General features: G+C 42.5%; 2 protein-coding genes across 5 annotated transcripts in view; one reads left to right on the top strand and one right to left on the bottom strand.

The window, feature by feature from the left end:
- The window catches only part of ryr3 (ryanodine receptor 3), a 159617-nt gene extending 141320 nt beyond the window's left edge, over positions 1-18297 (top strand). For all 4 annotated transcript variants that reach the window (XM_078173909.1, XM_078173908.1, XM_078173907.1 and 1 more), the window contains 6 exons: positions 290-424; positions 2752-2908; positions 3026-3090; positions 5117-5217; positions 5300-5351; positions 17148-18297. In XM_078173909.1, coding sequence (XP_078030035.1) covers positions 290-424; positions 2752-2908; positions 3026-3090; positions 5117-5217; positions 5300-5351; positions 17148-17243 — 606 coding nt within the window. In that variant the 3' untranslated portion in view covers positions 17244-18297. The remainder of the gene's footprint in view (positions 1-289; positions 425-2751; positions 2909-3025; positions 3091-5116; positions 5218-5299; positions 5352-17147) is intronic.
- Positions 18164-27539, bottom strand: part of aven (apoptosis, caspase activation inhibitor) — a 58910-nt gene continuing 49534 nt past the window's right edge. The window contains exons 3-6 of the mRNA XM_033648439.2: positions 23499-23569; positions 20771-20866; positions 20380-20686; positions 18164-18917 (exon numbers count right to left, since the gene is read on the bottom strand). Coding sequence (XP_033504330.1) covers positions 18763-18917; positions 20380-20686; positions 20771-20866; positions 23499-23569 — 629 coding nt within the window. The 3' untranslated portion in view covers positions 18164-18762. The remainder of the gene's footprint in view (positions 18918-20379; positions 20687-20770; positions 20867-23498; positions 23570-27539) is intronic.

Raw genomic sequence — 27539 nt, 5'->3', positions numbered from 1 at the left:
TGAATATGTATAAAAGCTGCACTGAAATCCTCAATTTAAACATAAAGGCCTTGTAAATACTGCAGTTCTTTTGTGCTCCACTTTCCCTATTAAAGAAAACTGCACTGACATTGACTCTGTGATTCAGTTCTCTGACAAAAGCCACAAAGACTACTCTCCAAATCTACATCTGAACAAGAAAAGATGCGGCTGCCCCCTCGACTCTCTCCTCAAGTTGTTACTGGGAATATGTAAAGGTCAAATGACATGTTTCAGTGCATGTTAAGTGATGAAACCTCTCTCCTTCTAGCTGGTGCTGACTGTGGGTCTGCTGGCTGTGGTCGTCTATCTCTACACCGTGGTGGCCTTTAACTTCTTCAGAAAGTTCTACAATAAGAGCGAGGACGAGGACGAGCCCGACATGAAGTGTGATGATATGATGACGGTACGTCTGGCCACCTCTGATCCCCTCCACTGAAAATGTTTTTAACCTATTTAACATGTCTATATGATGTTTTTTAAATACTATACTTTTAAACTTATTATTACATGTCGTTATGTGTGGGTCGGTGAAGATTCTCAGTCATCCAGGTCATAGTAATCACAAGTGCTCTATCATAGGCTTGCTTGAGTTTTTTGAAGATGTTTCACCTCCTGCCTTTTAACGATGGTCAACAGAGGAGGTGGCCTACGACACCATTTACCACCCTCTTAAGCCTAGTTCAGATTACACGATTTTCACCCTGATTTTGCGTCGCAGAGACTATCGTAATCTTTTGAGTGTTCGTACCTGGCGACGTGTGTTTCTGTCAGCGGGAGTCTTACCAACTGCGTTACGACCTGTGTGTGCACACCACAAGATTTCTCCACCAAGCCCTCGCCGACAGAGCCCCAGATAATGTGGTGACATCACCAAACTTGAAACTTGGAGACGACACATCATAAAGGCATGGATTTTCTTTATTATCCTGGGTCCAAACACAACGCACTCCCCGTGATCCTGTGGATGCCGCCATTGTTGTTGTTGCTTGCCAGCTTTCAGCCATATTTTGGGAGAGAAACAAGCAACCAGGGCTATGGAAACAAGCCCAAAAGAAGCAACTGTCATGCTTTTAAATAACTTAATAGACAGATATATATATGTATATATATAGAGAGAGAGAGAGAGAGAGAGGTGACGTTTAGAGAGCAAGCCCAAATAAGCAACTCCACTTTAGAAACAAGCCCAAAGTCGTGGCTAATAAGTGAACCTGGCAAGTGGCAACCCTGCGGCTTGTCCTCCTCACATTTCTTCCATCCTCCTGTGTGCTGACGTGGGACGTATCCCACCTCTCATTGGCTGATGCTCTTTGTCAGTCATGTCAGACTTCTCCAGTTTTCTAGCATGCCAGATATCCAGTCCCGGTCACAGACGAGGGGGCGACTTGCTCATAGGCTTGTTCATACATGAAGACTCGTCATGGCAGACTATCTGCCAACTCACTCACTCACTCTGCCGACGTCAAAATCGCGGTGAAAATTGTGTAATGTGAACTAGGCTTAACCCTAATAACACACAAGATGGCCGGGTGGGTCAACGACTCACATGTGACCTTAAGGTCTCTGTAAGTGTTCACACCCACACAGAGTTTAAAGCCTGCGTCCTTCAGAACTGAAGAGGCCTCTTGGATGAGAGGCGAAATGTCTTCAAGAAACTCAAGCAGGTCCAGTTGCCTACGATAGAGCACTCATGGTTATGTGTGGGGTTTCTCACATTTTCAACATCTGTGATGGTTTGAAAAATATTTTAGGGTCGGGCAGTTCTAAGGAAACGATCCTATTAACTTGCAGGGTGGCATAACACAAGGTTTATTCAACATTAGCAAGACATTGTTAGCTGTTTTATAACCTGGTCAAGCTGAGGGCTCATATTATCTGTTAATGTTTACAAGCAGAAGTTTGTGTGTTTGATGAGTGGAGTCGAAGGTTATCAGGTATGCTCAAGCGGTTAATTTGCATATTCATAGAACCATGCATACTAAATAAGGCAAAGGTGTAGAGGTTTATCTAAGCCATTTGAAGGCATGAAGGGATGTTTTCATGATTTTTCATTCTTGAATATACTTCTAAATATGTAATTTTGATGAATAGAGGTGAGTTTTTATGGCTTTAATCAATGCCCAGAGAGAAACTTTAATGTAGGAAAAACCTGTGAAAACAGAAAATGGCTTTCCATGGCGGCAGCCTTCAGCAAGTGTTTGGAGCTGAAAAGGATTCCTGAGGCATTTATTTTGAATGTTTGACTCAAACAGTTTTGCCTGCTGGCCTTCATCTTGGTATTAAAAGAGGAGGTGACTAATAAACTGAATAGAAAGTATTTTTCATTAGTCAACCTTGTACAGGATTAATTTTTAAAACCATAATCATACACTACTTTTGTGAATGAAAAACATAAATATTTTGCTGCATACCTGGATTATTTATTAAATGTATTTCATCACCCCAGAAGAGCAGCTCACAGGCTCTCAGGAGTTTTCAGAGTATAGTTATTTATCTCAACCTTTTATTAGACACCTTACCAGACAACTTTTGCTTCTTAAGGCTTTATGCTTTTTATCTTCTTCTAGCAATGGATGTTTTTCCAGTCACACACTCAGTTCATCCATATATATTTTGTCTGAAATGGACGAACCTAGCCACCACAGAATAAGATACAGCTGCCTTTGATACTCTACAAATGGTTTCAGCTCATGACTGAATCTGTAAGTTACCCTCCTGTGTTTCTCTTGGCAGTGCTATTTGTTCCACATGTACGTGGGTGTGAGAGCCGGAGGTGGTATTGGAGACGAGTTGGAGGACCCAGCTGGAGACCCCTACGAGCTCTACCGCATCCTGTTTGACATCACCTTCTTCTTCTTTGTCATCGTCATTCTGCTGGCCATCATTCAGGGTACACAGTCTTAGTCATTTCTCTATGTTCTGCATCCTAATGCGCTAATACAACTTCACATGTGACAGAAGATAAGTCATGCTCAGTACTGTAACCAGCTGTTGCACCCTCCTACAGGTTTGATTATTGATGCCTTTGGTGAGCTGAGAGACCAGCAGGAGCAGGTGAAGGAGGACATGGAGGTGAGACTCGGGTGCAGCCAGGAGCAAACATTTCAGCCACAAAGTTCTTTTCATTTAGTTACATGCTTTAAAGAAATGTGGCGGAAAATTTTTATACTCAAGGCGCCTTTATTCCTAACCTGTGTGGTTAGGATAGGCGCACAGAATAAAATCTGAGTTGAATCCCACTAGAAAAGGAGGATCTTGGTTGGCTTCTAGACTAGATCGCAGCTCGTGCAGCATATTTCAGTCCAAGCCGGAGAAAGTAGTAACCAAGCCCAGCCTGAACCCAACACCCACTCTTAAATTTATGTCCAAACTCAACCAGAGCCTGATGCAGTTCATGTGAAGTTACTGAAGCACTGAGTTTATCCCTGTAGAAACAGCTTGTCTGTATTCTTCGATTATCGACATGGCACCTTGTAAATGACTGTCATAGTAGGAGGGTTGGGATTGCAACAGTATGAGATTATTACGGTTTCAGGGTATCACAGTACACAGTGTCACACAATTATTAATATCACATACAATGAACCTTGAAGGAATCAAAGCAGTTTTTTGGTTGGACAAACACTTTATTATTCAGTCATAATATTCTCCATCCATTTTTTCAATACCGTAAATAACAACTGTACAGTGCATAAACTCTTCTTGAACTGTAACCGCTGTAACTGTTATGTTATCCAACCATCGTGGTGTACTTGGAGCTATTGCAGAGGGAGGTGATAGCATCCACCGTGGATGGCTTCAGCGTTGCCCTCCTCTGTTTGATGGTTCTTCCAGTAACGCTCAAATTCCATTTGCTGCTGCTGCTCCTAGCTGGAAAGGCCATAATGTCCCGAGCAAGAGCACCGAGCTTCGGATAACGTTAGGTGATGAGAAATTTTGTTTAATGTCCTCCATTTTTAGCACGCTAATGTTAACTTAAATTAATATTTTCAACCTGTCATATGTTGTCACATAAGTAACACATGCCAGCACTGATCAAGAAGTAGCCCTACACGGATAGTAGGTTCGTCATAGGCTGAACTAGAGCATCATTTGTAAATATTTATCCCAACTCCAACAGGTCCCGTCAGGCTCGGCTAGATGCGTGTGATGTTTAACATAAATTCAAAACCTACACTAAAATGAAATCCAAGAAGTTATCTTGGCATTGTATTGTTTACTATATTTTTTAACTGATGAATTAGACAGTGTAAAGGAGTTTAAACAGCAGTGTATTGTGTTTGTGGTCCTCATCAAAAAGTGAGTAAGGACGCATTCACACTGGTCCTATTTGGTCCGCTTTAAATGAACCCTGGTCTGCTTCCACGGATAGTTTGGCTAGTTTGGAGTGGTGTGAACCCTGGTCTGCTTGAAAACTGGGGGTCTCGGTTCACTTGCATTTCCGTTTTCAGTCCTGGCCAATCGATGAGCCGGGTTTTCTTCTTCCTCATGCTTTTTTTCTTCCTGGTCAGTGGTCGTTTTGGGCAATACCGCCCCCAAACGAGCAGCTGTTGTATGTGTGATGTTGTCCAGAGGGTTTGGTCCACTTTAAAAAGTGCAGTGTGAAAGTGATCCGAACCAAATGAAGGTGTGAAATTTTTCGGCATTCCCTGCCCAATCGAACCAAGCAGTCCAACCAGGACTATCCTGTTGTGAATGCGCCCTAAAACATAGTGACAACAGTAACTATCTCCTTCTGTAATATAACCGTAAAAGACCCCTATGTATTCCTCAGTGACCAGGAATAGTGAACAAACACACCAGTCTCAGTAAAGTGCAGCGTGATTTGCTGTTGGTCACTGTAATTTGATTTTCCCACATGGGTCAGTGTAGCAGTCATGATGCAGAAACACAACATTGTCCAGTCTATGAGTTACCTGTGTGTTAGCAGCTGTTGATTTGTTTATAAAAAGGCGACAGTGTCACATTTCTGCGGGGAAAATGAACCAATTACAGCTGTGAAATCAACCCAACTGCAGCAGAGAATAAGATAATGTATTAGCTGACATACTGTGGCCCTTTATTTAAATGTAGTAATCCCCTCTTATTCTTCTTTCAGACCAAATGCTTCATCTGTGGGATTGGGAATGACTACTTTGACCGGACGCCTCACGGGTTTGAAACCCACACCTTACAAGAGCACAACCTAGCTAACTACCTGTGAGTGCAGCAGCAAACACCAAAGTCATATTTCTGATTTACAGTTTATTTTTGACACCACTCATGTTGCTTCTGTGTGCAGGTTCTTCCTGATGTACCTGATTAACAAGGATGAGACTGAACACACGGGTCAGGTATGTGATGAGTTTCACAACTTAGTGTTTCAGCTTCTCTGCAGCATTTTATTCTGTTAGATATCATGATGTGTCTGATCAACCTCAAGACAGCAAAGGAAGGTTACAGAAACTTCAGTAGGTTTTACTTGTGCAACATTTCAACCCACTTGTTGTGTTGCGTAAGTGCAGCATAGCAGGAGGAAGAAGCAATGCGTGGGTTCATTTGACTTTTTTGATATTAACTTGTTACTGTCGTGCACCCGAGACCCAAGTTGTTTTTATTTGATGTGCATGCACTGTTCTTAGGTCACAAATTTAGCAGAATTTGTTGCAGCTCCTCCAGGCTGCAAAAACAACCTAATACAGCCGCTCTTAGAGAATAAAATCACAAAGCTTTAATGCTGTAAACACCATGTTTCCACACACTATGAAAAACTAATGCCATGCTTATAACTTATGCGTTATCATGCCAGAGCCCTGTATAACCGGAAACATTTATCTGGCTGGTGGCTGGTTGAGTGTGTAGGAATGTGGTGTGCTTGGACAAAAATGGTGACAAAATTTTGACACTTTTCTGGCATACTATAGTATGACATTACTATTATTATTTATTTATTTATTTTTTTTTTAATGAATATGCTATAACTGACATTTTTAAGATGTACTATGATGTTTTATTTTCTCTTTCAGTCAGTACACTCGGTACAACACATTAGTATGGGGATTGCGTCCTCGCGAGACCAACCTGAAGAAACTTTTTCAACACGCTTGTCAAGGCCAATGAGACTGTCGCAGGCAGGGGAAGTCCCGCCTTCCCTTGGGGCTATAAAATACCCTGCACAGTCTCATTTCCTCAATCTTATTGCACTTCACCTCGTATAACCTGAGTATTGCAGAACACTTGCTAGCGATTTAACTGTCCACAGGAGGTGAGCTCGCTCCCTACCCAGGGCGTCGCTATCAAGGCTGTTTCTGCGTTGCGCTTGTTTAGCTTGCTAACTTGCTGCTCTCTCGTTTAGCCTGGCTAACAGTTATTTGTTTAGCGGTGCTAACAAATACCAGTTTCGACATGCATGTTTAGCTTGCTAACTAGCCGTCCTTCTGCCGTTTAGCCTAGCTAATGACTATTTGTTTAGCCACGCTAACAAATTCACATTCCACTAAGTTTAGCTCCAGTTAACGACTCGCCAGTTTAGCTCGCTAACTAGCGAAGTGGAATGGCTCCGGTAAAGAAACAGCAAATCTGCCGCTCTCGGGGACCTCATGCTGTCCGAGGTCACCGAGTCACCCACGGAGTTGGAGCTTGACAGCCTGGGCTTCGAGTGCAGCATGGGACAGTCCTGGAGGGACCAAATGGACGAGATACTCCCTACCACCGACTACGTGGGCATGGAGGAGGATGCGGTTGATTTCACCGTCACGCTGGATAATGCGCCGCTGTGTGTGCCCTCCGACGATGAGCTCTCTCTAGCCACTTCGGGCGGCTTCACGGAGGGCGAAGCGGAGGGAGAGGGCGAAGAGGATGCTGATCACAGCCAGATCCTTGGATCGGGAGATTTGCCGGCAGAACCGGATGGCACCACCCCGGCTTTGATTGACTTGTGCCGCCGAGCGGCCAAGCGCCTCGAGGTACCATGGCCGGCTCTGCCTCCCCGCCAGCAGCAGACCCGACTCGCCGGTAACTATTTTCTCCCCCAGCAGCCGGCAACGGTGAGACACAAATTACCGGTCTTCCCCGATTTTACACTTGAGCTTTCGCGGACCTGGGCGTCCACCAAGGCCCCGCTCTCCCTGCCTTTTTCCCAGTTCTTGGACTTGGAAGGAATGGAGTCCACTGGACTAACCAACATTCTTCCTATGGATGAAACGCTGGCAGTGCACCTGGCGCCGAAGCCCAATTCAGCGGCCAGCAAGACCACTCTTCCCAGCTGGCAGTGCAGATTCTCCGCCTCCCAGCTAGAGAAAATATACTGCGCCCAGGGGCTAACTGCTCGTGCGCTGAATACGGCTTCTATGCTGCAGGCTGAGATGTTACGGGAGCTGCATGAAGCTCTGGTAAAGAAGGAGAACGCAGCCGGAGCGCTGGATGAGGTGCGCAGAACCACCGACTTCATTCTCCGTCTCTCCAGCATGGCAGCCGTGGCCCCGGGCATGGCCGAGACAGTGGTACCTCAGCGTCATCTGTGGCTAACGCTAACCGAGCTCCCCGAGACACAGCGCTCTGAATTTCTCCACCAGGCGGTTGAACCCACCGGACTGTTCGGACAGGCTCTGGATAAAATTCAGACTCGCTGTGACTAAAGGAAGAAGCAGGAGGAGGCTCTGCGAATGAGCATGCCCAGGCGCGCGTACGCCCAGCCGCATCCACAGCCTCGCAGTGACCAGAGACGCCCTCGTCCCCAGTCACACTCCTTCACTCGGCGCCCTGCTCAGAAGAGACCCTCCCCGGAGGATTACTCTCATCAACAGCCATCAGCTACACCGGAGCCGCGTCCCCAGTCCCAGCCGAAACAATCAGCTTGGACTAAACAACGTTTTGTTCCGAGGCAGGTAGTGGACCCAAAATCGTCTCACACAGGGAGAGGGAGGAAGCAGTCTTCCTCCAAACGGGCAGGGTGCGCCCGTCGTCTCCCCACAATTTATGGACTCTTGATCCACAGGGCTAAACCGAGAGATGCCTCACTTACAGTTTGCTCCGGTGTTGAAAAAACCCTGGTTAAGCATACAGTCACCAGGGCCGACATTGTCACTTGTTGTTTATGCCACAAAAGGAAAATGTTGTCCTTGTGCAGTTACCAAAGAAACAGTGATATGATTTTGTGTTCACAATGTTCAGAGCTCCCGTGTGTTAATAAAGGGCTGTTTTCACCCCACTCAAAAACTTCATATGGCGGAAATAAACGAGGAGACAACACCTCATCCGCACACTCAATCACTCTCTCAAACTCCGCTCGGCCGGTGTGCGGGCCTACCAGCAGAGGGCGCTATCATACCACAAATGATTATGCTCGGCAGGCTGGCCGCAAGGCAGGGCCCCTGGCGCGCATGCACAGCGTCCAAGTGGATTATGGGAACTGTAGTTCACGGCTACAGACTCCAATTCCTAAAGCGTTCTCCGCTATTCAGAGGCATTGTGGTATCAGCCATACATCCGTCCTCGGCCCCAATACTGAGAGAGGAAATTTGCACACTTTTGGCGAAACAAGCAACAAGGGCTGTCCCCGTGACAGAGACAGTGCAGATTTTACAGCCGCTACTTTGTCATTCCAAAAAAGGACGGGGGCCTCCGTCTGATCTTGGATCTGAGGAAGTTAAACAGACACCTGAGGAAATTCAAATTCAGGATGCTCACCTTACGTCAGGTGATGCAATCTGTCCGACTGGGGGATTGGTGTACTACAGTGGACCTAAAGGACGCATATTTTCACATAGCAATACTGCGGAAACACAGACAGTTTTTGCGTTTTGCTTACGAAGGCACTGTGTACAAATACCAAGTTCTGCCATTCGGCTTGTCTCTCGCCCCACGCATCTTTACCAAATGCCTGGAAGCAGCACTGGCGCCGATCAGGAGTCAGGGCATACGGGTCCTCGACTATCTGGACAATCTATTAATTCTGGCAGACTCGGCTCATCAGGCAAATGTCCACACAGCCAGATTAATGGTGCACCTGCAAAATGGGGCTGTGGAGGCATTTGCAGGAACGTTCACGTGAACGGGTACTGGACGGACGATGAAAGGACATGGCACATCAATACGCTGGAGTTATACGCTGTATTTCTGTCACTGAGGCATTTTTACAGGGCAGGTCTGCTGGCCGGCCACCATGTTCTGGTGCGCAGCGACAATGCGTGCATAATTGCGCACATAAGCAAACAGGGAGGAACACGCTCTCTCTCTCCCACAGTCTGCTTTCATGGAGCAACAGGCACCTGTTGTCTCTCAGAGCGACGCACATCCCAAGAGTGTTGAACAGCAGAGCGGACCTCCTCTCCAGGGGCTTTCCCTTGGCGAGAGAGTGGAGACTCCACCCGGAAATAGTGGAACAGATCTGGGAACGGTTCGGCAGGGCCTCTGTCGAGCTCTTCGCCTCAAGAGAAAACACACATTGTCCCATGTTCTTCTTACTATGGGACAAGAGTGCGCCTCTTGGGTTAGATGAGCTAGCCCATCAGTGGCTGTGGACGCTCCTGTATGCATTTCCTCCGGTGGCGCTGATTCAGACCACACTGGAGCGTGTGCACCTAGAGAGATTAACTATGATCCTGATCGCTCCTTGCTGGCCCAGGAAGGCGTGGTTTGCGGAGATCATGGTGCTGTGGAGCGGGGAGCCCTGGTGCATCCCCGTGCGCAGAGACCTGCTGTCCTAGGCCCAGGGACAGATATGGCACCCGTGGCCGGACATTTGGGGTCTGTGGGCCTGGCCCCTGAGAGGGAGAATCTGACGGCTGCAGGTTTGTCAGATAATGTGATCGATATGATCCAAAGTGCCAGGGCGCCATCCACACAGGGACTGTATATGCTCAAGTGGTGTGCTTTTGAGGCTTGGTGTGTGGAGACACATTTCTCCTTTTCAGAGCTCTGCGGTGGAGATTTTAACTTTTCTTCAGGAATTGTTAGAGAAAGGGCTTTCCTCCTCCACAATAAGTGTATCTTTCAGCCATTTCTGCCTGTCATGTGGGATTTCAAGGGAAATCCCCTGGCTCTCATCCCCTGGTGATGCGTTTCATGAAAGGTGTGCTTCGAGAAGGGCATTATCACTGGATGCACCATTTCAGTGATATTGTTTGCCTTGGCCATGAATATGCTGGTGAAGTCAGCAGAGGTGGAGTGCAGAGGCCCACTCACCAACTCAGGTATGCGGCAGCCCCCCATCAGAGCATTTGTGGATGATCTGACAGTGACTACAACATCAGTCCCGGGCTGTAGATGGATCCTTCAAGGCCTTGAGCGTCTCATTAGCTGGGCCCGGATGAACTTCAAGCCAGCCAAGTCCAGGTCCCTGGTGGTGAAGAAGGGGAAGGTCACAGACCAGTTTCGCTTCTCACTAGGAGGCACCCAGATTCCATCTGTGGGAGAGAAGCCAGCCTGGGCAAGATCTATGACTGCACCTTGAAGGACACCGCAGCACTCCAAGCAACATCAGAGGAGTTGGGATCCTGGCTGACAGCAGTGGATAAGTCAGGATTACCAGGCAAGTTTAAAGCCTGGATCTACCAACATGGCATCCTGCCACGACTTCTCTGGCCACTGCTGGTCTATGATGTGCCACTGACCACCGTGGAGTGCTTCAAGAGGAAGGTCAGCTGTTTCCTGCGGAAGTGGTTGGGCTTACCACGAAGCCTCAGCAGCATCGCCTTGTACGGGAGGAACAACAAGCTGAAACTGCCCTTCAGTAGTCTGACAGAGGAGTTTATGGTCACCCGAGCAAGAGAGGTGAGGCTGTATAGGGACTCCAGTGACGTCAAAGTCTCCTCAGCTGGCATAGAAGTAAGAACCGGCAGGAAGTGGAAGGCTCACGAGGCAGTCAACCAGGCTGAGTCCTGCTTGCGACACAGTGAGCTGGTGGGAACAGTGGCGTCCGGATGGTCAGGACTCGGGAGCAACCCAAGACCTCACTTCAACAAGGCCCAGGGAAAGGAAAGCCATCAGCTGATCCAGGAGGAGGTCCGAGCAGGGGTGGAGGAAGCCCACTGCACTAGGAGAGTAGGGATGTGGCAGCAGGGGGCGTGGACCCGATGGGAGGAGGCAGCTGACTGGAAGATATCGTGGACAGAGCTATGGCGATCTGAGCCACACCGGATCAAGTTCCTCATCCAGTCGGTGTACGATGTCCTCCCAAGCCCGTCCAACCTCTTCCGCTGGGGCCTGGCTGAGAATCCACTGTGCCCTCTCTGCCAGAGTGCTGGATTGCTGGAGCACATCCTGAGCTGCTGCCCAAGGGCGCTGGGGGACGGGCGCTACCGCTGGCGCCATGACCAAGTGTTGCGGGTCATCGCAGAGGTCATCAGCGCAGGGATCTCCACCAGTAAACACCAACAACCAACAAGGCAGTCCATCGCCTTTGTTAGGGCTGGGGAGAAGCCACAGCAGTGCCGGAGTCAAGCAGGGGGGCTGCTGGCAACAGCTCGAGACTGGCAGCTGAAAGTCGACCTAGGGAGACAGCTCAAATTCCCGGAGAACATCGCAGTGACCACACTCAGGCCAGACATGGTCCTGGTGTCAGAAACAACTAGGCAAGTGGTCCTGCTGGAGTTGACTGTTCCCTGGGAAGACCGGATGGAGGAGACCTTTGAGAGGAAGAGGGCCAAGTATGAGGAGCTGGCAGGCGAATGCCGAAGCAGAGGATGGAGGACCCGATGCAACCCCATCGAGGTCGGGTGCAGGGGATTCGTAGGCCAGTCTCTCATCAGAGCACTCAGGATTTTGGGAGTGAAGGGACAGCACAACAGAAGAGCCATCAAAAACATCACTGACGTGGCAGAAAAGACGTCCAGATCAAGCAGGGAGATCCGTGGACAACCAAAGCTACTTAGACACAAGCCGGGACTGATCACCCCGGCTGGGTCGCCTGGGCGAGGGTATCTGTTGTGAGACCCGAAACACCCAGTGAACCCAGGATACAACACTGATGATGTGTCTAAGCTGCACCGAAAGTGTATTTAGAACGAAAGAGGCCGATGCGCAAAACCGTGGTCCCTCAGTGGGACCTCACATTGGTTTTGGACGCGCTGTGTGACGCGCCTTTTGAGCCGCTTCAGTCTATCGGCATTGACATGCTTTCATATAAGACTGCACTCTTATTGGCCTTGCGTTCAGCAAAACGCATAGGGGATTTACATGCTCTCTCTGTTCATCCGTCGTGCACGCAGTTTGCGCTGGACTATTCTAAAGTGGTGCTGCGTCCTAATCCGGCGTACATCCCTAAGGTGCCGACCTTATCATACAAGGCTTTGACTTGTGAACTGTCGTCCTTTTCGCCACCTCCCTTTGTATCCGCTGAACAGCAGCGTTTACATAATTTGTGCCCGGTGCGTGCGTTGCGCGCATATATCGACCGCACATGAGAGGTACGAGATACGGATCAGCTTTTTGTCTGTTCGCTAACCCAGTTAAAGGCAGAGCACTGTCCAAACAGCGCCTCTCTCATTGGGTTGTGCGGGTGGACCCACTCCATTAGGGGCATGGCTGCGTCCTGGGCTCTGTTTAAAGGAGTTTCAGTGGAGGATGTATGTTCAGTGGCAAGCTGGGCCTCTCCACATACATTTATGAAATTTTATTGTCTGAATGTGACAGCTAAGGATGTCACTCAGTCTGTGCTCTCAGCAGGGAGGTGATGTAACTGACATCAGGGTCACTGCTGAGCTGGATCTTCTCAGTCGAGCTGCAGGGACGTCTCGGGGCGTGATGATAGGTCCCCATACTAATGTGTTGTACCGAGTGTACCGACCGAAAGGGAGGTTATGAATATAACCAATGTTCCCTGAGGGAGGGAAACGAGGTACAACACAAGTTAGCCCCTCACCGCCTTTTTAATTAGGCTCGGTGAAGTGCAGTTTAGATTGAGGAAATAAGACTGTGCAGGGTATTTTATAGCCCCAAGGGAAGGCGGGACTTCCCCTGCCTGCGACAGTCTCATTGGCCTTGACAGGCGTGTTGAAAAAGTTTCTTCAGGTTGGTCTCTACTCTTACCTCGTTTCCCTCCCTCAGGGAACATTGGTTATATTCGTAACCTCCAGATTTCTTATAACATACCTTACTATGAATACTTTACGATGACATTTATAGCACGTATATATACACAAACACATATATTCCATTTTTGGACAATACTATACTGTGATTTTTTTGTCACATTTTTAATGACACTATACTATGACTTTTTATTAAAAATAATATAATGATATACTAATGACTTTTTTTTATCACATTTTTAATAGCATACTTTACTATGACTTCTTTTCATTATTTTGGACGACATGCTAAACTAAATTTTTTCGTGGTTTTGAACGACGACATGCTATGTACTATGACGTTTTTTCATGATTTTAGACGACATACTATACTACGATGTTTTTTCATGATTTTGGACGACATACTATGATTTTTTGTCACGATTTTGGACGACATACTATTCTATGACTTTTTTTTCATGATTTTGGACGACATACTATACTATGACTATTTTTCATGATTGTGGACGACATACTACACTTCGACTTTTTTTTCATGATTTTGGACAACATGCTATATACTATGACTATTTTTCATGACTTTGGACGACATACTATACGATGACTTTTTTTTCATGATTTTGGATGACAAACTGACTTTTTTCCATGATTTTGGACGACATAGTATACTGTGACTTTTTTTTCATGGTTTTGGACAACATACTATACTATGACTATTTTCATGATTTTGGACGACATACTATACTATGACTTTTTTTTCATGATTTTGGACAACATACTATACGATGACTTTTTTTTCATGATTTTGGACGACATACTATACTCTGACTTTTTTTCATGATTGTGGAAGACATACTATACTATGACTTTTTTTCATGATTTTGGACGACATACTATACTATGACTTTTTTTCATGATTTTGGACAACATGCTATATACTATGATGTTTTTTCATGATTTTGGACAACATGCTATATACTACGATGTTTTTTCATGATTTTGGATGACATACTATACTATGACTTTTTTTCATGATTTTGGACGACATACTATACTATGACTATTTTTCATGATTTTGGATGACATACTATATACTATGACTATTTTTCATGATTGTGGAAGACATACTATACTATGACTTTTTTTCATGATTTTGGACGACATACTATACTATGACTTTTTTTCATGATTTTGGACGACATACTATACTATGACTTTTTTCATGGTTTTGGACAACATACTATACTATGACTATTTTCATGATTTTGGACGACATACTATACTATGACTTTTTTTTCATGATTTTGGATGACAAACTGACTTTTTTCCATGATTTTGGACGACATAGTATACTGTGACTTTTTTTTCATGGTTTTGGACAACATACTATACTATGACTATTTTCATGATTTTGGACGACATACTATACTATGACTTTTTTTTCATGATTTTGGACAACATACTATACGATGACTTTTTTTTCATGATTTTGGACGACATACTATACTCTGACTTTTTTTCATGATTGTGGAAGACATACTATACTATGACTTTTTTTCATGATTTTGGACGACATACTATACTATGACTTTTTTTCATCATTTTGGACAACATGCTATATACTATGATGTTTTTTCATGATTTTGGACAACATGCTATATACTACGATGTTTTTTCATGATTTTGGATGACATACTATACTATGACTTTTTTTCATGATTTTGGACGACATACTATACTATGACTATTTTTCATGATTTTGGATGACATACTATATACTATGACTATTTTTCATGATTGTGGAAGACATACTATACTATGACTTTTTTTCATGATTTTGGACGACATACTATACTATGACTTTTTTTCATGATTTTGGACGACATACTATACTATGACTTTTTTCATGGTTTTGGACAACATACTATACTATGACTATTTTCATGATTTTGGACGACATACTATACTATGACTTTTTTTTCATGATTTTGGACAACATACTATACGATGACTTTTTTTTCATGATTTTGGACGACATACTATACTCTGACTTTTTTTCATGATTGTGGAAGACATACTATACTATGACTTTTTTCATGATTTTGGACGACATACTATACTATGACTTTTTTTCATGATTTTGGACAACATGCTATATACTATGATGTTTTTTCATGATTTTGGACAACATGCTATATACTACGATGTTTTTTCATGATTTTGGATGACATACTATACTATGACTTTTTTTCATGATTTTGGACGACATACTATACTATGACTATTTTTCATGATTTTGGATGACATACTATATACTATGACTATTTTTCATGATTGTGGAAGACATACTATACTATGACTTTTTTTCATGATTTTGGACGACATACTACTATGACTTTTTTTCATGATTTTGGACGACATACTATACTATGACTTTTTTCATGGTTTTGGACAACATACTATACTATGACTATTTTCATGATTTTGGACGACATACTATACTATGACTTTTTTTTCATGATTTTGGACAACATACTATACGATGACTTTTTTTTCATGATTTTGGACGACATACTATACGATGACTTTTTTCATGATTTTGGACAACATGCTATATACTATGACTATTTTTCATGACTTTGGACGATATACTATACGATGACTTTTTTCATGATTTTGGACGACATACTATACTATGACTTTTTTTCATGTTTTTGGACAACATACTATACTATGACTTTTTTTCATGTTTTTGGACAACATGCTATACTATGACTTTTTTCATGATTTTGGATGACATACTATACTATGACTTTTTTTCAGGATTTTGGACAACATGCTATATACTATGATGTTTTTTCCTGATTTTGGACGACATACTATACTACGATGTTTTTTCATGATTTTGGACAACATACTATACTCTGACTTTTTTTCATGATTGTGGAAGACATACTATACTATGACTTTTTTTCATGATTTTGGGCGACATACTATACTATGACTTTTTTCATGATTTTGGACAACATACTATCCTATGACTTTTTTTCATGATTTTGGGCGACATACTATACTATGACTTTTTTTCATGATTTTGGACAACATGCTATATACTATGATGTTTTTTCATGATTTTGGACAACATGCTATATACTACGATGTTTTTTCATGATTTTGGACAACATACTATACTATGACTATTTTTCATGATTTTGGATGACATACTATATACTATGACTATTTTTCATGATTCTGGAAGACATACTATACTATGACTTTTTTTCATGATTTTGGACGACATACTATACTATGACTTTTTTCATAATTTTGGACGACATACTATACTATGACTTTTTTCATGATTTTGGACGACATACTATACTATGACTATTTTTCATGATTTTGGACGACATACTATACTATGACTTTTTTTCATGATTGTGGACGACATACTATACTATGACTTTTTTTCATCATTTTGGACGACATACTATACTCTGACTTTTTTTCATGATTGTGGACAACATACTATACTATGACTTTTTTTCATCATTTTGGACGACATACTATACTCTGACTTTTTTTTCATGATTTTGGACCACATACTATACTCTGACTTTTTTTCATGATTGTGGACGACATACTATACTATGACTTTTTTTTCATCATTTTGGACGACATACTATACTATGACTTTTTTTCATCATTTTGGACGACATATTATACTCTGACTTTTTTCATGATTTTGGACGACATACTATACTGACTTTTTTTCATCATTTTGGACGACATACTATACTCTGACTTTTTTTCATGATTGTGGACGACATACTATACTATGACTTTTTTTTCATGATTTTGGACGACATACTATACTCTGACTTTTTTTCATGATTTTGGATAACATGCTATACTATGACTATTTTTTACCACATTGTAATGACATACTATACTCTGACTTTTTCATATTTTTTATGGCATATTATTCTTTTTCCATCACGGTAGTACCATCTAGTAAACTTAATGTAAAATCTAATGTGTAAAATTGATGGACTGCCCCTTCAAATTTTTAATAAACTGATTTACAACATCAAATTTGTTCTCCCCCCCCCCCACCAGGAGTCGTTTGTGTGGAAGATGTACCAGGAGAGATGCTGGGACTTCTTCCCTACTGGAGACTGCTTCCGTAAGCAATATGAGGACCAGTTGGGTTAGAGAGGGCCAGCTCTGTGTCGTGCCCCAAACACGCCTCTCTACTTTCCTTCTATCTGAAAGAGACACTGAACTTGACTTCACCCTGTTAACAGAACCTGGACAATTTCTGGACTTTCTCTGCTGCCATGGTGTCGAGAAAAAATGAATTGAATTCAGATACACAAAAAAATAATGTCAAGAAAATGATTTAAAGACAAATGACTGACGACTGGACATTTCGGGGTTGTCCATCCAAGTCCTCTTCCTTGTTACTGAAAAACAGTCACTTGCCACGACGCCTCTTTTATGCAAATTCTTCTTTTGATTCTGATTCACATTGCCTTTTCACTTGCTTAACCCCAACCTGTTGCACAATTTGTTGTGTGTAGACATTTGATACACGTGAAGGGTTACAGCATGACAACTGAATGTCTGAATATGCACAATTTCTAGATTAACGCCAGGATGTTAGTGTCACTTATTACCAAACCAACTGAATGGATGTGTGCTGCTAGTACTGATCACTGTTGATCCAGTTAACATCAAATGACATGAGCGAGACCTGATCTGCCTTTCAAATCTGTCAGATGAAATGAGGAGTTGCAGAAGATGGTTCTTCCAGGACCAGAGACGACTCACTTTAGGTGTTTATCATGTGCCAACGTGCCTTATGAGAAACTATGCAAAACAAATTTATCATTTTTGTCCCTCCTGACACAAGCAGTGCTCTAGCTCTGGATTAGTTACAAGCAGATTTAGCTTGGTAGTTTTGTGGCTTTTAAATTATAAAAAGAGAAAACATTTGTTGTATAAAATCTAGATGATCCTTGTGTAAATGTTGCTTAGTTTGGTTTTGTTTCAAAGCTGTGGTGTCCTGCCCGCCTGCACTTCCTTCCACAGTAGAAGAGCCCCCAAACAGATGAAAATGGAAAAAACAAAACTTGTTTCAAGGATTTATTGACGACAAAAGGGTTAACTGCTATTGTACGGCCATTTGTATGTATGTAGTAGCTTTGGTAAACCGCATTTCTTTTGATGAGGGGGAGGAAATGAATAAAGTAATTGACGCAATAAAGCAAAGTTTCACTATTGTGTCTGTCCCTTTTGCAGCTGAGATCCCTCTGACGGCGACACTCCCGCGGTGTGTAACTTTCACAAGGAATAGAGAATTCTTTCTCTGAAACATGAAGTGTGCAACAGGAACACTTTGACACAGTATCACAAAACAGAGAATTCTTTCTCCAAAACATGAAGTGAAGCAGGAATATTCTGACACATTATCACACACATACTGTCCTGTCTCACCTCTGAACATACTGTCTCTCATTCAACCCAGGAAACAAACACATAACCACCCCTTTTTGTTAAGTTGGATATTGGTCTCTGCTTTTTTTGCTTAAGTCCTTTACAAACATGTGTCCAACATGTAAACTTTAGAATCAGCTTTCAGGCTGATTTTTAGGCAAATTTTAAGTTTGAAATCAAGACCAAAGTCCAACAACTCTTCGGTCTTTAATCAAGTCCTTCGTTGGGTTGATGGTCAGGAGATCATGCTGTCAAGCCAATCCTCCAGGTCTTCTTCTGTCATTTCCTGCTTGACGGAAGCAGATTTGGAAGGTGTGACATCTTTGTCTTTCACCTCCTCCATCTTCTCTTCTATGACTTCTGTTACCACCTCCTTCACTTCCTCACATGCTGCAGATTAAAAGAACACATGGTAAGAACATTGTGACTGGCTGCCAAGATTTGATCAGTGATTGTCACATTGATGAAGTTCTCCAAAAGCACCAAAATGGCTGTGGCAATTTAAAGCGCTACTACCACTAATTCATCATAAGGCAGTAAAAATACCAGTAAAACCAGTGATACAATAGCATGAAAAAAAATCATAGTATAGCATGTCGTCCAAAATCATGAAAAAAGTCATAGTATAGTATGTTGTCCAAAATCATGGAAAAAGCGTCATTGTCCAAAATCATGAAAAATAGTCATAGTACAGTATGTCGTCCAAAATCATGAAAAAAATGTCATAGTACAGTATGTCATCCAAAATCATGAAAAAAAGTCATAGTATAGTATGTCGTCCAAAATCATGAAAAAAATGTCATAGTATAGTATGTCATCCAAAATCATGAAAAAAAAGCCAGTATAGTATGTCGTCCAAAATCATGGAAAAAGCGTCATTGTCCAAAATCATGAAAAATAGTCATAGTATAGTATGTCGTCCAAAATCATGAAAAAAAGTCATAGTATAGTATGTCGTCCAAAATCATGAAAAAAAAGTCATAGTATAGTATGTCATCCAAAATCATGAAAAAAAGTCATAGTATAGTATGTCGTCCAAAATCATGAAAAAAAAGTCATAGTATAGTATGTCGTCCAAAATCATGAAAAAAAAAGTGTCACAGTAGTATGTCGTCCAAAATCATGAAAAAAAAAGTGTCACAGTATAGTATGTCGGAACATGCTATTTAAAAAAGCCATAGTATAGTATGTCAAAAAAACTGAAATAAAGTCATAGTATATGAGGACTAGAAGAAGTCTCAATAACAGTCTGGATAATAGTATAGTCATACAAATCTTTTAAAAGTACAGGTCATAATATTGTATTGTATGTAAAAAAAAAAAAAGCATACTACAGTATGCCAAAACAGACAAATAAAAAAAAGTCAATGTACTTTGTCATAAAAGTCCAAAAATAAGTAATAGTATAGTATGCCAAAAAAATAAAGGTCAGTGTACTATGTCATAAATATCTAAAACAACAAAAAAAGTCATATCACAAAAGTCATAATATAGTGTGTCAAAAAATCTTCATCAAAATAGGTTATAGTATTGTTTGTCCAAAAATAAAGTAATTGAAAGAGTCAAAAACAACTTCATTGTAATGCAAGATGTAAATAATTTTTGTATTTCGAGGTGCTGGTGGGCCAATTTTGTTCCCTTTGGACAGAGCCAGGCTCGCTGTTTTCCCTCCTGTGCCTCAGACGTAATGCTAAGCTAAGTGACTGTTAGCTGTAGCTTCATATTCACTGTACCGACTTGAGTGGTATCAATCCTCTCAGCTAACTTTCCCACAGAAAACAAATAAGCTCATTTCCCAAAATGTCAAACTTAAATACAGAGCACTCACATAAAACACGCTGAATAAACTCACCTTTCTTTGTGAGCACACTCTCCTCGTCTGTGACACTGACAGACTGGTTTCCACTAACACCCGAGACTGGTTTCTGTAAACTTAGCAGCTGGTCCAGCTCTTCATCACCATCATCTTCCACCGGTGGCTCTGCAGTGCTCAAGGAAACCTGGGAGTCTGAGCCTGATGCTGGGTTTGCAGCCATGGGAACTTTCTGGTCGGTGCTGGGGACTTTTAAAGGTGCGGACGGAGGAGTGAAGGTTGCCATTTTGGGCACCTCCTGTTTAGGTGCGAGGGTCATAGTGGGCAGCTCTATTGGTGTTGTGACCTGAAACAGGAGCAGCATGATAAATAAACATTAAAAACCTGCAACCAAAGTTCAGTTAAGAGGAGATACAGTCAGACAGCCTACCTGAAGCAGCTCAGCATCCAGGTTGAGTCTCTGATGGAGAGGCACTTGTTGAAGGCTCTGGGCGAGTGCTGGGAGGTCCACAAACACTGCAGACATCTAGAGTGGAAACGGGAAAAAATGTTACCAAAACAGCTGTTTGCAGTCACAATCTAGATGTTTGTTTTCAGATTTACTGCTGGTAAATTACAGATTGAGAATTTAAGATCTACAGCCACATCTTGAGCCCAGTAGATCTTCATCATCATGCTAACATTAGCTATGAAGCTACGTAGATATGCAGGGTGTTTGAGGTATTGGCTGTAGAGATACCTACAATGGAACTAGATGGCACACTGTCTCCGTGTAGTATCACCGTGCAAAAGGAAGTGTGCATCTACTGCTAGCTCACCTAGCACCACTGAGCTAGCTGATGTTACAGCTCAGCTGAGGAGGACGCCATTAATGTTTACATCTCACGCTGTCACAAGCATGAGCCTCTTGTCCATGAGTAGATGCACTCTTCCTTCTGTCATGATACAATTAGTGGGTCAAGCTCAGCTGAAAGAAAATAGTTCCTACATGAAACTGCTCACAACAAGGTCTGTGGATTATCTTTAGTAACCAGGTCATGATTTCTGGAAAGAGACATTGCTGTTGAGTTTTTCAAATGTATTTTTTTGGCGCTTTGAGCACCACAAGCTGAGAGCCATCTAGTTCCATTATATTGGAGAGAAGGCAGACATCTCTACAGCTGATATCTCCAACACTCTGCAACTCACACCAAAACAATCTAGATTGATTAACAGCGCTATAGTTAAGAGGACAATGTACATCATGTCAGGTAAAATGTTGGTGGCATTTTTTGGTGCATTTTTATGTAAACACAGGGTCGATATCGTACGATGTATGGACATGACCTCAACAAGTCGGTTAACTGTCATGACAGGCCATGATGTGTTTGTGGTTTCAATGTTAAAACATCTCTGTTTGCTCACATTATAAGCTCTATCAGTCCTGATCAGGGCTGGGTATTGGTACTTCATACGAAATTAAAATTAAAATTGATAATTTATATGAAATAACCCAGTACCAAGCAGTATCAAAACTTCTCTAATCAAACGATACCTGCTTTTGATCCTTTGTGTATCCAGTATAGATCTAAAAAAACACACTCACAGCCAATCACCACAAGCATTCTTGATTTACTTGACGTATGATTGGCCCACTACCGCAGCAGCTACAACCCATACAGTCTATATTGTGATGTGGTGCAGTGTATTTAATGGAGGTGGCAGTTCTGCATGCTGAGAGGGTTGCTAGCATTGGTACTGGCATTGTGTTTTTTAAAATAATATCCAGTAGTAGTCCTGATCCTGCATGTGACGACGCTGCCAAATTACTATTACTGCTTTAACTTTTTTTAGCATCAGCCATAATGATGAGGCAGCGCAGTGCACGGAAGGATCAGACCTGAAAGTGTTTGACAGGTGAAATATGTGCCACTGGAAGTCAAGATAAACTAGCAGCTCTTATTTAGAGTAACAACAGTTTGAATTGAGACATTTCACTCAAACCAGCAATGATTAAAAGTCAGGTGATCATCAGTCAGTAAGGCCATGTTTACACGAATTGTCTCTCATTTTCGTTTTGAAAAAAGTTTTGATAACAATCGCCGTGCACACGGATCCACAAACATGACCCAAAACGCTGCAGTATACATGCCATGCCAGTAGTTGGCGGTGTGGCGCTTACACTTCCTTCTACAGAGAGGCGATGTATAAACAAACAAAATGGCAACCACACAAACATTTGTCTGGACGGATGACGAGGTGGAATTGCTACAGTAAATCTACACTTTGCTTAAGAAGCATTGATAAATTCAACAGGGTGAGCAGCACAAGCAGAGCTCAGGAGTCTGCCAGAAAAGTCTCCGTTTTCAGAGGAACTGCATATTGCAAGTTTACATGACAACGGAGACGGTGCCGTTTCCAAAAAATTGCACTCTGGAACCTGTTTTCAAAACGTTGCGTTTTCAGGCACACAAAATGCCGCTGTCGTGTAAACGATCGGCCAAAATGCAACTAAAGTTTACCATTTTCATTTGAAATCATTGTCGTATAAAGGGGACCTAAGACTCATCATCTTGGATCAATAAGGTCCTGCAATATGCAGTTCCTCTGAAAACGGAGACTTTTCGCACATGAGCATTACACTTCCAGTCACTAGGCATGCACGAGAAAGTCGATCATCACAACAACAATGGCGTTCTCCTGAGCTCTGCTTGTGCTGCTCACCCTATTGAATTTATCAACACTTCCCCATCATAGTGTAGATTTACTGTAGCAACTCCACCTCGTCGTCCGTCCAGACAAGCGCTGCATGTATACTGCAGCGTTTGTGGTCATTTTTGCGGATCCGTGTGCACGGCGATTGTTATCAAAACGCTGTCGTCTAAACGGGGAACTTTTTTCAAAATGAAAATAAAAAACAATTCTGTTTTCAGTGGATCGTTTTCGTGTAAACATGGCCTAAGTGTCTGTACAAAATTCTGTGCCAATCTATCTGATAGTTGGGATATATCAATGTGAACCAAACTAATGGATCAACCACCTGCTTTCACCTGCTGTGCATTTTAAATCCAGGTGTAATATGCCTATCTGAGGGATCCATATCTCACAAAGTGAGTTAAATCCATGAAAGACAAAGATGCCGTGCAGAACGCTGCACACTGGGGAGAGTATAGATTTACCTGACTGGCTGCAAATGAGTCCATCTCCCAGTCCTTTTCTTCTGAAAACCGGAATTGAGTGAAGGAATCCCCTGAGAAAGACACACAGATAACAGAGTTTGACGGTGTCCTACAGGACTGCTGTCTCCTTTAGTTCAACTCAAAACAACACTCAGTTTATTCATCTCTTTGTAAGTGCAAAGACTCCAGGCTGTGTGTGTGTGTGTGTGTGTGTGTGTGTGTGTGTGTGTGTGTGTGAAGCGGTGGCTTGTGCGAGCTGAGCGAGCGGCCTTCACACCTAAAAAGTCTGAAATGCTGAAGCTGTGTTTCTCTGGAAAAGCAGGCGGTAGCTTTGTGTAAACTGTTGATCAGTGTGAGAGTGAAAGCAGGGCGAGCATGTGACGCCGCTCTGCTTCCCAAACATCAACTGGCTGAGGGCTGAGGTTGGATCATTAATTAGCACAAACAGCAGCAGCGCCACACGTCCAGCACACAGGTGAGGACTCTACGTGCTGAGTTTTTAATAAAGAAAATGGACACAGATGCACAATCGGGTAAAATGTGCAGATGAAACGTGTGTTGGTGCAGAGGGAAACCATGTGTGAAGAGTGCTGAGTCAAAACACGACACCAAGTACAAACAGCTCTACGAGGATGCACAGTGTCAGAAGTGAAGCACCACTAATAAAACTCCTCGTGTTGTGGATGTGGCTACAGCAGCAGTGGTGAAACTCTGGGTGGAACAACAGGGTGAATGTGAACACTTTTAGATGAAGTGAGAAATGTTCCCGTCGTTCAAACAGACGGAAGAAATATGTGAATGCTGCAGTCGTTTCTTTGAGGTAACAAAGATGGAGAATTAAGAAGGAAGTTCCCTTTCTTTTATCTCATATCTGGGCTGAATATGGCGCTGTAACCAGAGAGCAATTAGCTTTAGCTTAGCATAAAGACTGGAAGCAGGGGGAAGCTTAAAAACTACTGTTAAGAGAAATGAGTTAAATAACCACCAAGGAGTCCAGCTGATAGAGAATTTAAGGATAAGGGTGTGTTATCCTCGCTGATGCTGAACAGCACACTGTGGTCACTCTGCCACACACAGATGGGCGGTCAGTGGGAGACCTGACGGAGAAGCTGCAGTCAGTCACAGCCTCTCGTTTTGTTATATTAAATGACACTCGGCCTTTCACGCGGAGATGCTCGGCACCATCTGCCGCTGTCCTTGATTGCTCGGCTGTACGGGGAGTGAAGGGGGTCAAGACGGAGAGTCTGCAGGAGGTCAGAGTGCCTGCTGTCACACGGGCCCAGAAAAGATGATTTATGAATAGAGGCATTATGGAGGTTACAATAAGTGCGAGGCAGGAGGCTAAGAGAGGGGAATGGGAATGTCAGCTTTACCTGACGGCTCAGGGAGCGGATGCCTTTGTGTCGGGCCAGATGGGTGTCTTATCGGGGAGATCGACTGATTTTCACCCTCACAGGGAAAGATGTGGGCATATAAAACCTGGATTTGGTGGACGTGAAATCGAATTCTTAAACCTAACTGACAAGACCGCTGTTATCTGAAGCAGATCAGAGATCGTTTGCTAACAATATTCAGAGCGGCTCACCTTCAAATACGAAACCAGAGAACCATTAACTCAGTGACAATGTCGAGAAAGATCCAATCGGGTGGACACGATGAGGCCGGTGGAACTAAAATAAAACTGAAATGTACTGCCTCACATCCTATAATAATCACAACCACTTATAAAAAACAACCACAGTCCTATTAGGATGTTACAAAGAAATATTGGCGAATTCACCAGGCTGTGTGTTGGCAAGAATCAAATGATATGTATCACAATACACGATTTACATTTCAATCCTGGGTAACTGTAAGCAAAATAATATATTGTGATGTTTTAAAACCCAATTTTAGGAAACCTGTCATAGTAAAAAGAACACCAACTTATGGATTAAAAAGCCACATTTTTCTTGATAAAATCAGAACAGTGAGATCTATATTTGTATTTATCACAGTCCCTGTAACATACGACATCACAGCACTACTTTTTTCTGCAATCTCAGCAAAGGAACTGACATCTACCTGTGTCAGTATAAAAAAAATTAAAATTGCTGCAGGATTTTTTTTTCAGGGTAAACAACTTAAGAAAATAAAAAAGTGCAAACAATCAAAAATATTTAGTGTCAAAAATCCAAAAAAAACGTAATATCATGATACTCAAGTGTAATAATTAATAAACGCTTTAATAATCTTTATTAAGATATGTTGTGTACACCACAGAGGCATTAATATATCTATTATATCAAAGCAATGGTTTCCAATCTTTCTGGCTTGTGAGTAACGTTGCAACAGTATGAGATTTTCACGGTACGATAACTGTCTCAGAAAATATCACTGTTTCATGGTACTATGTTATTACAGAGTTATTCTTATAAGTCAAAATTACCCTTAAAGGACTGAGATCAGAGGGGTTGTTTTTGATTGAACAAAGTTTTATTACTGTAATTGATCCTTGAAACCATTTTCCTAAATGAAAGTTTGTGTATAAAGTAAAATCAAGTTGAGATTCTGTCTAGTTGCATTTTTAGAAATATTGTAGATAAGCAAATGTGCATGGTATCATACCTTAAAACCAGTGTACCACTGCAATCCTACTTTTAAAACAATTCCAAACATGTGCACAGGTTGCATGTGTCAGTGAATTAAAGAGTAACGTTTAATTCTCATATGATTCAACTGAAGAGTTTCCTGAAGAGGTAAAAATATCCAATATTCTACTTTTTGGTTTTTTAATGGTGGATTATTGAACATTTTATCGAATCAATAAATAGGTGTTAATTTGTTTCCTATATAATTAGTTAGCCCTGAGGATCCCATCCTCGGGTTGGGCACCCACTACCTTTAAAGAGTGATAGTCATTCCGAGTTTGCTGTACAATCCTGTTTGCAATATCTTTTAGATATGCCACATTTAAATTAAATAAATGCAATCCAATGTGTAAGTGTAACACATGTCAAAATACGGGTTTATAAACAGCACTGCCTATCTGATCCAGGGTGTAGGAGTCCTTTTTCCTCAACTTAATCACATTTCATTAAAAAAAAGAAAACAGTAGCTTCTCTCTGAAGTCCAAGGGCGATTGCTCAGCAAGACTCACCCTGCATTGCCACGATAGTCCATTAAGGCTTCATCAGACAAGTCAGATCTGAGCTTGTGTCGCCACTGGCTTCAGTGCACGCAGCGCTGTGAGCAAGCTCTAACCGACGACAAAGCGAAAAGCCGTCGTGGCACAGCAAGCCATTGGAAATAATGGGTTTCAGAGCGCAGTGGTGCTAATGACGTGTTGTAACTGAAGGGGCCATTATGCTGCATCATTCTTCTACATCTACCAAGGCTAGCTTTGAAGTCGGTCGTGGATATCTTCAGATCCTAAATGATTTCCGAGGCCTTCTTCAGCTGAATGATGGATGTGGTAATGGGCTTGTTGTACAGGGTGGTGGCTCGCTTCGGTCAGGAAAGGAACGCTCATTGTACAGATATTTGGCACCTTTCATTGATGTGAATGTACACTAACATTTAAAAGTTTAGACCCGAATTCAAGACTAGCCCACTTTTTTAGACTTATTTCCAGGAGGAACAAAAAACATCTTATATTCTGAACATTACGGTATTTATGATACATAAATTATCATTCTCCAATATCCATCAGCATCAGCCAAAAAAATTCAAATTCTTCACTTCCCTCTCATGGACACAGAATGATGTGTTAAAGAGTGACTCTCCAATTTAGGCCATGATTTATGGTTCATCTGGAAAACATTATAATCATGTAATTCAAATGTTCTAATGTCCACTCCAGTGTTAATGGAACAGCTGCAGGACTCAGTCGGAGGCCTCCCCGGTTGTTAAACTCTTGTTTTGTTGTTGTTCACGGATTGAAACTGAACAACTCTGCGTTAAAAAGGGAAATCTGCGTCAAGTAGAAATGACCCTTCAACAGTGGCCTCTCTCTCTCATGTTCACTCTTTTTCCAACTTCTGCTCCTCTCTGTTTAATATC

Source organism: Epinephelus lanceolatus, chromosome 13 (genome assembly GCF_041903045.1).
Source record: "Epinephelus lanceolatus isolate andai-2023 chromosome 13, ASM4190304v1, whole genome shotgun sequence".
Classification (NCBI taxonomy): domain Eukaryota; kingdom Metazoa; phylum Chordata; class Actinopteri; order Perciformes; family Serranidae; genus Epinephelus; species Epinephelus lanceolatus.
Note: the sequence above shows the minus strand (reverse complement) of the source record. Positions and strands in the feature narration are given on the sequence as shown.